The 14,373-nt window shown below is 42.1% G+C and overlaps 1 protein-coding gene across 1 annotated transcript; it reads right to left on the bottom strand.

The window, feature by feature from the left end:
* Positions 1 to 252: 252 nt before the first annotated feature.
* Positions 253 to 13,426, bottom strand: GNAT2 (guanine nucleotide binding protein (G protein), alpha transducing activity polypeptide 2). Its single transcript, XM_010830901.1, has 8 exons — positions 12,359 to 13,426; positions 10,612 to 10,654; positions 10,177 to 10,318; positions 9,120 to 9,277; positions 7,021 to 7,149; positions 6,660 to 6,789; positions 4,472 to 4,625; positions 253 to 3,940 (listed from the first exon to the last, which is right to left on the bottom strand). The coding sequence occupies exons 1-8, from the start codon at positions 12,474 to 12,476 to the stop codon at positions 3,750 to 3,752; spliced, it is 1,065 nt and encodes a 354-aa protein (XP_010829203.1). The 5' UTR covers positions 12,477 to 13,426; the 3' UTR covers positions 253 to 3,749.
* Between the last annotated feature and the right edge of the window lie 947 nt (positions 13,427 to 14,373).

The following is a 14,373-nucleotide window of genomic DNA, read 5'->3' as shown; positions in this document are numbered from 1 at the left end:
ATACTGAATTTTTGTGGTCATTTTATCCATCCTTTAATTGACAGAAACATAAAAGCACATTTCCAGTTATATTTTTTCTATTATTTTTTTATTGTAGTAAAATGTACATAACATAAAATTTGCCATTTTAACTATTTTTAAGTATATAGTTCAGTAGTATTAGGTACATTCATGTTTTTAGCAGTATCACCACCATCCATCTCCAGAACTTTTTTCATCTTCCCAAACTGAAACTGTACTCATTAAATAATAACTCCTCACTTCCATTCTACTTTCTGTCTTTATAAATTTGACTACTTTAGATTCTTGATATAAGTGAAATCATATTGTTTGTCCTTATGTGTCATATTTTTGTAAGAAAAAAAGCAACTGTCATCAGATTGATATGAAATGGAACTTAATTTACATTTGGCTTACTTTCATCAATGTCTAATCATGCAAGTCAAGGAAAACATGGTCTCTGCCCTCTAAGATAAGGACAGGAAATTATACCTTCAGCAAACAAAGCTATTTATATTTTTATTATTCTATACTAATATCACATCCATTTTGAGGCCAGTTTGTATTTAGTTTGGAGATGGTTTTGTTAAATAGCTATGATTTAGAGCTGGCATAATTTAAAAATAACCAAGGACTTGTTTGGGACTAGAAGGAGCTTAGGTGAATGAGAAAATTGACTTTGATGTTACGGTGTTTGGTGGACTGTTGGTATTGTGCAGATAGAAAAACTACTGGCTTTGGATTCAGAAGACCTGTTTTGGAGTTCAAGTTCTGTTACTTTCCAGCGGTATGATCTTGAAGACACTCTACCTCTCTTGACCTCAGTTTCTTATCTATAAATTGCTAGTGATGGACCTGGAATATTTTGAGTTTCTTCTAGCTTTATCATCCTAAGCATTAAGGTTGCAGTATATGAAAACAGGGTTGAGTATTAGTTTCTAACCTATCTTGTTACAGAAAAGAATTTGTGATGACATAAAATTCAACAGTATAATGTAAATTTAAAACGGATCAAAAGAAGACATATAGACAGCAGAGTGAGTATATGGCATAATTTTGGTTTTAAGCTTTCTAGCAGCTGTTTTATGCAAAGAGAACTTTTCATGGACACAATCAAAATGTCCACGAGATAAAAATAAGCCAGTTGGATAGAAGTACCAATGTAGTTGTCTCTAATAGTGTAAGGTTTAGGAATCATCTCTGGGTCTGACCAACAGTTAAGCCGCAGTAAGGATTAATAGGCTTTTTGGAAGCCTACCTAGAACATTTGAAGTCACGTCCTCTTACCTTTATTCAGAGAAGAGCCTGGTGTTTGCTAAGAGCTTTAGGAAATTATTTTGACTTTGTTCTAAGGAACAGATGAGTGGATGACCAAGGCCCCCAATTTTTATTCTGTGTAAACTCACCAGAAGAGTTTTAGCTTGAAAGCATTATAAGATGAATAACCAGATTCTAACCTGAGTAAAGCAGCTATAGAAGTGTTGCTTTTAAGTACTGCTACTTCCCTATCCAGCCTCCAAGATAACTTTTCTGCGAAGTGAATATAATAGGGCATCTTTTGGCTTGTGGGAATTTGTTTATAAACCAGTTAAAAGTTGAGACGTCTACCAGAGCAGAAGAAAACTAAAATATAACTGTGTTTTATTCTGCTATAGATTGTTCTACCATAAGACCTGTCCCACTGACTCGGTTTTCATGCTAGTACTGTAGGGCAAGTTCTATATGAACATTAAGAACCAAGGAGTCTGTGTTGGGCTTCTGTAGTTTGACCTATAACCAATTCCTGCCTAGAGTCAAAGATCAAGGAAAAGATAATTTAGAAAAGCAAACAATTTGCCGTGATTTGAGGGTAGGTGGGGTTACCCTACTTGAAGGTGGAATAAATGGGAAAACTACATTTGGGCCTTGAATAGCTAAGATCATAGCTGTAGCAAAATTTTTAACCTGGGGCTTCAGAACTCCAAAGATACAACTGTTGTTGGTTCAGTATGTTGGTTTCCTTTGTAAGTTCTCTGAGTTTTGTTTTATGCATTTTAAAGTATCCTGAGAAAGAGATCCCATAGGCTTCATCAGACTGCTAGAGGGATTTATGATACCAAAAGGGAAAAAAAAAAAACAAAAAACACCTCGGAACCCCTATAACTTGAGTTAAAGCAAAGAGGTTAGTGAGCATTAGAGTGTGCCCTTTAGAATAGTCCCTGAACAGTGCTTGGATACAAGAAATCTTGCCCAGATTTTTTTCCTTCGGTTTAAGTTTTTTAATCGGCAGTAGACAGTAGTTTTCCTTATTTCCCTGGTAATTTTCCCAAGTTGGTTTCTTTTCAAAGAATCAAAAAGACTATTAAATGAATCCAATTTTAACACCTGCAAATTTATTCTTCAGTGTATTTCAAGCTCATATGGCTCTCTAGTATCAATATTGCTAGTAGTAGCCTAAGTGTGAATGTGTTTTTCTGGCAAGGAGCAGATTTTCATTTTAATTGACACTTTCTCTTATATACTAAATCTTGGATGCCAAGAGCTTTCCTCACTAGTAGTTGTAAATGCTAAATCTATACTTGACTTCACCACCTCCTGTCAAGATAAATACAAGCTTTGTTTCCCCTCAAAGGAGTTCAAGGGATAATTTAATTGTTGGCCTGTTTGGGGAGATGTTGTTTTCAGCCAGGCATCACATGGATCCAACTGCAAAAATTTTCAGTGCCTAAAGCAAAATCAGCTGCCTTTTTTGTTCTGAAACATGTAGCAGTTGAAATGAGGATTTTAGGATTGCTCACTTGTTCTAAATTCTGTGACAGAGAAGTAGCAGCAACACAATCATTAATACTCCAAGTGGGAGTGTGTTCTGTCCTCCAGGTTCATTCAGAAAGTGTCTTATATAGCTGAGAGAGTTACTTAGATAAGTATCCCTGTACTTACAGAGATAGAGGAACACAGCTTGGCAGTTTGGGAGCAGAGGGATAATATGATTTAATGAAAATCATTTTGGGGAACTCCCTGACGGTCCAGCGGTTAGGACTCTGACCAGGGCCTGGGTTCAATCCCTGGTTGGGGAACTAAGATCCTGCAAGGCAAGCCATGTGGCCAAAAAAACAGAAAAAAAAAACCAAAAAAAAAACTGGATGTGTGCCTTAGAGCTCACAAACTGACATCCATCTGGTGATTCAGATCTCTTAGCTAAGGCACATAAAGGTCTTATAGTAAAAAAGGGTGGTAGGTTTATTGAAATTCTGTTTTTAACTAATTGAAGTTTTTTTGCACATTGCAGGGAAGGTTTGCTTTTTTGTTTGGGATAATTCATCTAAACTTTGGTGTTGAATTTCATTAGTGGGAGCTTTAACATAGGATTTCTTTGTGTCACCACACAGTTTTTATGTGCCTGCCTTCAGTTATGTTTGTGATCATTAAAGTAACCTTGTGAAGTAGTAGAGAAGTTACCTTCATTTTATAGATGAGGGACTCAAGGCTCAGACAAATGAAATATTTACATTTTTGCATCAATAGTAAGTTGCAGAGCCAATAATGGATCCTGGGTCTTCTGATTTCCTGGTCCTGCATTCTTTAAACTGTGCTAACTATCCCGCTTTTAAAAGAACAAATGAGACACAGTTGCAATCATACATACTCCATTTCCAAGGGAGGATGGATTCATTCTTATGGATTCAATAATATATTGACCTTAAATTTTCTGCTTAAAATTAACGAGATTTGGAGCCTGTTTATAGAACATACTTGAGGAATGGTGAGAACTAGAAGAGTCCGCAGTCCTTGAGGTTTTCTTTGATGATAATATCTGTAACTGCATCAAATACAAATTTGACATTCTGTGTATCTGTAGCACAGGTCATGTGACTGTAGATTTCTTTGACATCTTTTCTCATGTTGAGGTCAAGGAACTGACTCTTGATATAATTCCCTGCATCCTCATAAGAGTTGTTCCCTGGTTTTCCAGAAAAATAGTGAAGAAGTGGGATAAATTAGGCTTTCTTAGTTGCTCACTTACTTTTTAAGTGACTGATTTGATCCTCAAAATGTGTTAGACAGTTGTGGTTGGGGGTTTAGTTTTGGAGGGTGGGTCCTCTCCTCTCTTGCACTCCAGTGTTTCACACTTGAGCAAAGGAATTGAGGAGAGAGGTGTCTCTGTCTCTTTAGACACCTTTGATTTCTGGCAGGTATCATTTGAATAATCAGCAGTTCATCTGCATTTAATGTCTGCTGTATTCCAGAGATACCTGAATTTAAACCTCTAACTGAATACTCCAGTTTCTCAGGTTAGACATCCAAATACCTCTTGGACATCATAAAACACATAAGACAATATTAAAGAGATAAGGGATCATCAACTCAGCAAAGCAAAGGAGTTACTACTCCTTAAAGACAAGTTCCTTAGTATAGGAACTTCTTGGTATAGGAAATGAGGCAATTGCCTATCATTACTATGAAAGAATTGTCTCTAGCCTTTGGCACTTACCATCATACTCTGGAAAACAAATGCTGAGATGGACTTTCTTGATTTTTTCCTCAAAGAGATCCTTCTTGTTGAGAAAGAGGACAATGGAAGTGGCCGCAAAGAACTTGTGGTTACATATGCTGTTGAACAGGTGCAGTGACTCATGCATACGATTCTAGTGAGAGGAAATACCATCAGAAATATCAGATTGGGCTAATGGCATACCTGTGTGCTTCCTGTTGTTGCTGTCCTTGAAGAGACCTGCATTCCAAATGTAAAAGGAAAGATAGGGAACAGCTTATCTCCATTTAGTGTGGTAGAGTAGATGCAAAGAGATCTGACTTCCTTCTGATCTTTGTATCAGCTGTATGATTTGGAGGAAATTACTGAGCTTTTCTGAGTCTCTGTTTCCCTATTTCATAGGATTATTATGAAAGTTAAATGAGATCGTGTGTTTGTAGTGTCCATGGTGATGATGTTGTTTAGTCACTAAGTCATGTCTGACTCTTTGCAACCCGATTAACTGTAGCCCTCCAGGCTCCTCTGTCCATGGGATTTCCCAGGTAAGAATACTGGAGTGGGTTGCCATTTCTTTCTCCAAGTGTCCATGATAGTAGCTGGCATATCGGTGTACAATAAATGTTTTGGAAATCTTTGGCAGCCAGGGCACAGGTAAGGACTTTGATATCCTTAAGGCTGCTGATTCAGGGTTGAAACTGGGTGCCAGTTAACATGTGTCCACTTCCATCTCCAGGATGATTTTGATAGGTTTCTGTTAGACAGTCCTAGATCTCAGTTTGGGTAGGAATATAATAGGGATTATTTGGCCCTAGTGCCAAATGGTAAGGGCTAAAAAATTTTCCAGTGCCACACCACAAGCACTTCTGCCTTGTTTCTTTTTCTGATCGCCACTTGGAATGAGTGAGAAGTAGTGCTGTTACCTGCGGAGTCCAGAGGTTACCCAGTGCCCCCAAAGCAGCCTTTTTTTTAGGGAGCAGGACTTTAGGGTCTTGGAATGTGCTCTTAGCTGACTTGGGCTCAATCTTTTCACCTGATAAATATAATTTGTAACCTTCGCTCATTGCTAACACTCCTACAAAATCCTTTAAGACCTTGTAAACTTTAAGGTTAAGGACAGAAGAGTTCTTGGAAAATGAATGGCTCTCTAAGACGTTTTGGCTAGAGGATATTCAGAGTGCTGTAATGTGAACCTGAGGCACTAAGGAGAAGGCAGAAGAACTGGAGCAGGGGGTCGGAGGGTAGAAGCTTTGTCTTCTGTCAGTTCCCTGTGGGCCTCCATTTGTGGAGCAGATGTTTATGTGAATTTGGGGTTTTCCATGCCTTTGACATCTCTGTCGAGGAGCCTGGTGGGCTGCAGTCCATGGGATCACTAAGAGTCGGACACGACTGAGCGACTTCACTTTCACTTTTCACTTTCATGCATTGGAGAAGGAAATGGCAACCCACTCCAGTGTCTTGCCTGGAGAATCCCAAGGACGGGGGAGCCTGGTGGGCTGCCGTCTGTGGGGTCGCACAGAGTCGGACATGACTGAAGCGACTTAGCAGCAGCAGCAGTCTAAAACTCGGATGCTACCTGGATGGGCTGACAGTATTCTACAGAGCTTCTGTCTTGTAAAACTCTGTAGGCTCAAGAGAACCACCCTCAGGTAGTTCTCCAGCTGCCAATTTAAGTGGCATGTGAGAAACCTGGTTTGCCAGTCTCTCTGTAGTCCTGTTGACACGGAGTATATATTTAGGCTTCCAAGTGAGTTTACTAGTTCAACCCTTCTATCAAGTTGCATAAAGATGCACATCATACACTGTTCTGCTCTGTCATTTTCACCTCCTTCACTTCCATAGGCAGCCTGTGAGAGTACTAAGTGTAACTCTTTTGCTTTGCCAAGTTAATGATCACTTATCTCTCTAGTACTCAGTTTCTTTGATGAACTGTCTGATGTCCCAAGTAGTACTTGGATGTCTTATCTGAGACCAAGCTCTCAGTAAATCTGGACCTCTAAAGTGCTAACCTAGAACCTGCAGAAGAAGTATTTCTAGAATTATTTGCTTAAGACATCGATTGCTAGAAAACTGCTCAACTATTATTGTTAGCGGAGATCACCCAGGTTGGGCCATTGGAGTGACACAAAGCTTAGAGGAAGGGTCATGGGGGATCAATCTATCAAAGCTGCTTGGTGCAAAAGTCACTCACCACTTCGTCATCTTCCACCAGCACCATATCATAGGCACTGAGGGCTGCACAGAAAATGATGCAGGTGACTCCCTCAAAGCAGTGGATCCACTTCTTTCTCTCTGATCTCTGCCCTCCCACATCAAACATCCTGAGAGAAAAAACACCTGTTCTTAAATGTATACCCAATGTATGACCCACATGCACTTGGTATTTACCCCAGAGAGATGGCCATCTTGGGGCCAGTTAGCAGTAAGATGGGAAGTGGAGAGGAAAGGAGGGGAAGTAGTAGTAGTTCAGACTGGGCTTTAGTGAAGGCCAAGAAGCATTCCTATTCCCCCTTTGGGGTATCTGACATGTTCTGAGGGAACAATGTACTCACCTGAAGTTTAAGTCCTTGACAGAAAACTTAGTCTCAATGATGCCTGTGGTTTTGACTCTGGATCGTAGCACATCTTGCTCATTAGGGAGGTAGTCAGGGGCCGTAATTCGGTCTAATTGATTCAGGTAGCTGGAGAAAAGGGATTGTCAATTGATATTAAATTTTCCACAGCCGAAGTCAAGAAGGGTGAAGAGTGTTACCCAAAGGCATATAACTGTAATATGGTGATAGAACCAGCACGAGAATCTGTATTATTAAATCTAGGAGTGTTTACTTCAAACCCTTTTCATGTATCCTTACAAAAGGAAGTTAGGTCATCAGATAACTTTTCCTTATGTTTCATCTGACTACAAAGTTTTCTAGACTTTTGAATGAGACTTGGTGGTTTAAATCAAGGGTCCCCAACCTCTGGGATCTAATGCCTGATCTGAGGTGGAGCTGGTGTAATAATTACAGAAATAAAGTACATAATAAATGTAATGCACTTGAATCATCCTGAAAGCATCTCCCCCTGTGCCCTGGGTCCGTGGAAAAATTACTTCCATGAAACTGGTCCTTGGGAGCTGCTGGTTTAAATGGGTGTCAAAAGTTCTATTAGGAAGCAGGAGTAGATTAAAAGGGATTTCAGAAACATATGAGACATGAACCAGTGCAATGCATAGACGTTGTATATCAAGTTGGAGGGAAAACATTTGAGATAACTGAAGAAAGTTGAATGAACATTGACTTGGATATTTGATGACATTAAGGACTTACTGAATATTTAGGTGTGATAATGATGTGACTTTTTTTTTAGGAATATATTTTTAGAGCTACATAATGAAATTTTTAGGATGAAATGGTATATCTGAGTTTACTTCTAAATAATCTAGTGGGGAATGGATATAAAATGAAACAAGAGTCGGCATCAGTTGGTGACTGCTGAAGCCAAGTGATTGATTGTATTCTTTTGTATATGTTTGACAGTTACCATTAAAAGTTAAAAAAAAAAAAGACATATATGAAGTGCGATGACAGAGAAAGAAGAAAAGTAAAGGTTTTTTTTTATATGCCAGGGCTTTTCACATTTAAGTTCTCATTTAACCTCATAAACCTTCAGGTTTCATATCCCATTTTCCAGATGAAGGAAAGATCCAGAAAAGTTAAATAACTTGTCCAGGACAAGAGGCATTGTGGGTGTATTGTAAAACCTTCAACTCTGTGGTCAGATAGACCTAGATTTAAATCCTAGCCTCTGCCATTTATCTGTGTGGCTTTGGGTAAGTTAGTTTATTTCTCTGAACCTCAGTTTTTTTCCTCTGTAAATGGGACTGATAAAAACTACTATCTACCATGAAGATATATTGTGCAGATTAAATGAGAAGATGTACCTAATGCACTGAGCAGTGTCTAGGCCTGAGTGAGGGCTAGAGGGACAGTAAATGATAACTTTATTATTAGACCAGGTGATAGAACAGTGGCTAAATCCGGATCTTTTTGATGCTGAAGCTTATGCCCGTCTGTGAGACTGTGCTGTCTGTGTAGGATTGATACTCTGTCTACCTTACATTTTGGAAGCAGCTTTGCAAAGTTGGTGCTCTCTAACCCCTGACCTTTGCCGTGGCAGTTTGTGTCCTTTGGCACCTTGACATAAGATACTAGGGGTGAAGGAGAGTTTAGGTTAGTGACTTAAGTAGAGCCTGTGTTGCACTAAAAGGGCCATCATGAATCATGTCTCCTAAAGGAGTATATGGCAGAACTGTGGGACTGTATTAGTATTCATGATTCTGAAAGAAGAGGCTCTGTGTTTGACTTAAGACAGGGACTGAGGCTGTTAACAGAGCATCTCTGTTTTGGATTTTGAGTCTTCAGCTTTGTAGGCTGCAGTGGACCAGTGTTAAAGCAATAAATACAGAGTGAAGGGAACTGGGGCAGAGGTCTCAAAGGCATTAAATTCAGAGCATAGTAAAACACTGTTCAAAGCCTAACAAGACAGGTATACAGGCTGAATTCAGTCCTTGGGTCTCCATTTTTCAGGGCCGGAAAATTTCAACTGGCTGAGATTTCTCCCAGAATGTTGCTGACACTTCATCCCACCCTGCCCCCAGTCAGAGTCTTACTAAGATGCTGAGTCATTGAGCTGGTACTCTGCAGCTCTGTCAAAGCAGGCTTGCACCCCACCATCCTTCCACAACTTCCTGATAACCTCCACTAGCTCAGGAGGCATGGTGCCCTCTTCAATGGAGTCAGCCAGGTTGTTGAGCTGTCGCCCATTATCCTGTAAGGCAGAAACCAGGATCAGAATTACATGGGAGTAATGACTTTCCAGGAGGCTTTTGGGAATTCTGAAAGGAAAGCATTTTGCATTCTGTCAAAGCCTCAGGTGGAGGCGGTTTCGACAAAGATTCTAAGTGAACACACTGATGAGTTTCTGAGGGTGCTTCTGCGATGTGGAGGGTGGCAGTTCATCCAGCCCTGGGATGTCTGGTGGATAGCAGAGATCCCAGAGGCTTCCTCTGAGGTGTTTTCATCTTCCATCCTTAGTCCAAATGTGGGGGTCCTGCCAGGAAATGTGGGTCCTCTGCCTCAGGGAGATTGGTTTAAAGACCAGACTGACCATGAAGTGGACAAGATGGCAGACAGGAACTCAACCTCTTTGTTTCTTCAATTATTCAAATCTAGGAAAACGATAATACTTGAACTAGGGATTTAGCTTATGAAAGTTCCACACTCAAGGCATAGAACCTGAGGGGAGCAATTTAAATGGTAAAATAAGACAAAAAGGCAGAGGAAGCTGAGAGCAGATTTTTTAATGAACACTTACTAAGGTAAGAACTGCATGCCTTGCTAGGGCTGAAGTAAAGATTTGAAGCTCAGCAAATGAGCTTCCCTAGTGGCTCAGATGGTAGAGAATCTGCTTGCCAATGCAGGAGACTGAGGTTCAATCCCTGGGTTGGGAAGATCTGGAGAAGGGAATGGCAGCAGGCTATAGTCCATGGGGTTGCAAAGAGTTGGTCACGACTGAGGGACTAGCACTTACACATTTTTCAAGTGGGATTTTTGTGACATAAACCTTTTTCTGATGCACGTTTTCTCATAGCTTGTTGGCCACTGGTCTGTTTCTTCTCCTTATTAGCCTTTCTTTCCACTCTTAACCATATACCATTAACCACGTACCACACAGCTCGCTTCAGCATAGTCAATGCCCAGTGTGGGCATGGCCCGGATGATAGCCAAGATGGATTGCAGCACGTTGCCGTAGATGATGGCCTTGTACTCCAGGCATTCTTCTGGCGAATAGCCATCCTGATGAATAATCCTGCAAGGGGAAGACACCCAGCCATTAGTTGGACCTAAATAACCAGACCTAAGGGATTGTGAATTGGGGGGGATTTAAAGGATTATAAGAACCCAATCTCTCTATTCATACTGCTGTCCCAGAGTGGAGAGTGAGGGACACGGGGCATGAAGATAAGGGACATTGGGAATAAGGTCCTTTATATTCTTTACATCTGGGTTCCTAAAGGCTTTAAAGAGCCCTTTATCCTCGACCTCTACTGATTCCACTGACTTCACCCTACCTCAGTCCTGTGGGGCTTTGTTCCTACTCACTTCATCTGTTTGACGATAGTGCTCTTTCCTGACTCCCCAGCACCTGCAGGGAGAAATGCTTATGCTTCAGATTTCCACCAGTTCTCCCCAACCCTCCAGTAGATGGCCTGTGAGAAGTCTAAGCCACTGCTCACTTGGGAGCCTTTTTAGGGGAGAACATACAGGGATGCTTACTACCTCAGTTTGTACCAGCCTTGAGCTCAGGCCATTTGATCTGGGATTGGAGGAGAGTTTCTTAGCGTCTGCATTGTTGACATTTTGAGTGGATGAGTTTTCTGTGGAGGGCTGTCCCGTGCCCCCTGGCCAATACCCACTAGAGCCCAGTAGCATTCCACTCTTCCAGTTGTAACCACCAGAAATGCTCTCGACGTTTCCAGATGTCTTGCGGTAGGGGTGCAGGTGTGCAAAACCTTGTTGAGAACCACTGATAGATTCAGGCAAATTCCTTCCACACAGTTTTGCTTTGCCTGTTTCTTCTCAGGAGTGATCTTGGAGCAGGATTGTGGAGAACTCAATCACTTCACTGAAACACTTTTTATTATCTTGCTATTTCCCTTACTGATTAAAATGTTCTTATATCCTCATTCACACTTCACTCTCCCTCCATCAAAAACTGCATACCCTTCAACCCTCTCCCCCAGTCTATACTATCCCTGATGCCTTAATACCCGCCCCTGCCCCCCCCCTCCCCCTTCCCCCACTCCACCACTTATCCTGTGCTTGGTTCCTCTAAGCTTCTTATCCTGAATGTAGAAGAAAGCTGCTTAGGCTTAAAAGCTCGCTCAGTGGCCTTGCTGTCTCTTTCCCCTTGGTAGCCTCCTGGGCTCCTTGAGTCTACTTAGAGAGGTGTGCTTTTCACTGTGTCCTTAGTGCTGTGCCACAGATCAGCTGAGGAAAAGGAGGCGCCTTAGCCTGGGGCTCTAGTTCCCAGGCACCTCGTGGGCTTGGACACCCAGCCAGCCAGTCTTCTGCTATAAAGATCTTAGCTGCTCCAGCTTGCCTACCTAGAATCTACTACCATTGGGGCTTTTTCTAGGCCAGGTTTCCCAAACTCTGTTGTCTTAGTTCTGTTTACAGCCATGATCAGTTTCTGACTGACTGGGGGGCTTTTCTTTTTTCAGCACAAACCTGTGATCTGCTTAGGAGCTCATCAAGCTCCTGAGCCTCCCATCTGGCAGGGGCTTTAGAGGCAATCACGGAATAGAAAGCCAGGAAAGGACTTCTGTAAAGACTCCATTCCTTCCCACTCAGGGCTCCCCACTTCTAATGTTTTTAAAGATTTCTTTTTTTACTGGAAGCAAGGAGAAGGAACCAGTAAAAATCATATTCCTGAGTCTACATGACACTAACTATATGGTAGAACTTCTCTATCCTTTGAGTTCATTGACTCAGAGTTCTCTGACTGCAGACTTAGCTAAGTGTCTTCGAGCCCAGAGTTCATGGTAGTTGCTAAGCTGTTAGGTGTTAGGTTTGGTAGATTTGGAGATGGGTGGGTCCACCCTGGCCCTTGCACTGTTCCTGGTTCCAGGAAGAGCAAAATGATTCCAGAGCAACTTTGGTAGAACATCTTGGGGTGGCTGTGCTCAGCCCTAGAGCTCCTGATCCCCTAGCCTGAGACTGCATGGGGGAAGGACAAATAACCTTCCATCCCTCCTCCCCACATGGCAGGCTAGAGCCCACCTACCATCCAGGATAAGCGGGAAGGAGCAGTACCTTCTCCTCTGGCTCATCGTCCCATCTCGCTCACCCAGCAATAGCAGCTTGACAGTCTTGGCTTCCTTGTCAGCATCCTCCTGCAGCTTCTTTTCTAGCTCTTTGGACCTCTTGGCCAGTTCTTTGTCCTCGGCACTGGCTCCACTCCCCATCTTTCATCCGTCTCTTCCTCGGCAGCTTTCTCCAGCCCTTAAGCTTCTCCTCCAGGGTTTCCTATCTGAGAGATGGGAAGATAAGGAAAAATAAATTGGGATCGAGTATCAGTTTCTTAGTCCTTCTAAAAAGCCAGTCTGTAGGGAGCTGGGTGAAAGAGCAGGTGCTGTGTGGCACCCTGCCTGCCTTGCCTGAGACCTACTTAAGTCTAGGGATTGTAGCCTTTATATCTAGTGGTGTGATGGGCTAAACCAATTAAGAGCTCAATATGACAAAGGGCAAAGACTCAAGTGTTTCCGTAACTAGGGAAATTATGTCCTGGATTCTGACACAGGAGGTTGGGATGCAGATACTGGAACTCTCTGGAGTAAGATAATGGTTGGCTCCATACTTTGGAAGGGCTGATCTCCTAAAAGTCTTTTCCTAGATACACTTGCATAGAGCTAGAGATTAGAGGTGCAGAGAAAGCTCTCCCCATGTTGTGACTCCAGAGTTCATGGTTTCAAGGCATCAAAGCACTGCTTCCATCATAGCAGGCCGGTTCCTGGCAAGGAATCTGTTTAAGGGTTTGCCCTTTTTTGGAAAGATTAGAAATGTTCCCTCCAGCTCCTCCAGTGGCTGCTGCACTAGGAAGCTATTAGCATTCCTTTATGTTGGCGTGTCTCTTTTTACATCCTCCTGTTATTACCGGTTAATCACTTCATTATTATCGGTTTTACAAATGGGTTTCCCCAGACCGAATTCTTCCCCTTGGAGGTCAGGTACCAAATCTGATTCATCTTTGAATACTTCAGATCTTGTGGTTTATTTGTGGATCCTCCATGATGGTTTGATGGATGAAAAAAGGAAGGAAAATGAGTATATGGTAGAGAGAATGGGGATGGTGGTGGTTTATTCACTAAATTGTGTCTGACTCTTGTGACCTCATGGACTGTAGCCTGACAGGGTCCTCTGTCCACCGGATTCTCTAGGCAAGAATATTGGAGTGGGTTGCCACTTCCTTCTCCAGGGGCTCCCCAACCCAGGAATCAAACCAGGGTCTCCTGCATTGCAGGCAGATTCTTTACCACCTGAGCTATGAGGGAAGCCCAAGAATGGGGCTGCTTACCCATTAAACTCACCTGAGGCCTATCTTCACTTGGTGCGTGAACTTGGTATTTATTGTGGAGGGTTTGTGTTGCCTCACGTAACAAAGTGCTTCTTTGGAAACTAGACTTCTAGCCTCTGGCTCCTCAAACGTCAGAGCAACCCTTCCTCTGGCTCTCATCCCAGCTGCCCCTTCCTAGGGAGAAATGAGAGTGTGGCATCCTAAAGTTGCCTCCCAGACATACTGAAGACTCTGCATTGGTCATCTTTCTCTAGGCCAATAATTTAAGTTTACTTAAATGAGTTGCTGTGGAAGCTCCTTAGAGGGACATACTGTAGAATATCGCTACCCAAAGTGTTGTGCAAGGCCCCGCACACATCACCAGGGAGCTTCTTAGAAATGCAGAATCTTAGGGCTTAGCACAGACCTTCCGATTCAGAACTTGAATTTTAACAGGATCACAGGAGACTGTAAGGATGCTAAAGATTGGAAAGCTCTGCCCTAGGGAGTACGAGAGAACCATTTTTTCCCCCTCAGACTGGCTAAATCATAAGTATTACCTGAGATGTTTGTTTCTGTATTTCATCAAATATTAGATGGCACTGATTGAAAGATCATTCTGATTTCAAAGATGTTAATACGTACATGTTTTTAAAAGTGTGTTTTTGAATCAATAAGTTCCAGTTGTTGTTATTGTTTAGTTACTAAGTTGTGTCTGACTCTCTTGCATCCCCATGGACTGTAGCCTGCCAGCTCCTCTCTTCTTGGAATTTCCCAGGCAAGAATACTGGAGTGGGTTGCCATTTCCT

This window comes from Bison bison, unplaced genomic scaffold, assembly GCF_000754665.1.
Source record: "Bison bison bison isolate TAMUID 2011002044 unplaced genomic scaffold, Bison_UMD1.0 scf7180017864519, whole genome shotgun sequence".
Classification (NCBI taxonomy): domain Eukaryota; kingdom Metazoa; phylum Chordata; class Mammalia; order Artiodactyla; family Bovidae; genus Bison; species Bison bison.
The sequence above is the reverse complement of the archived record's forward strand: the minus strand, read 5'-3'. Positions and strand labels throughout refer to the sequence as shown.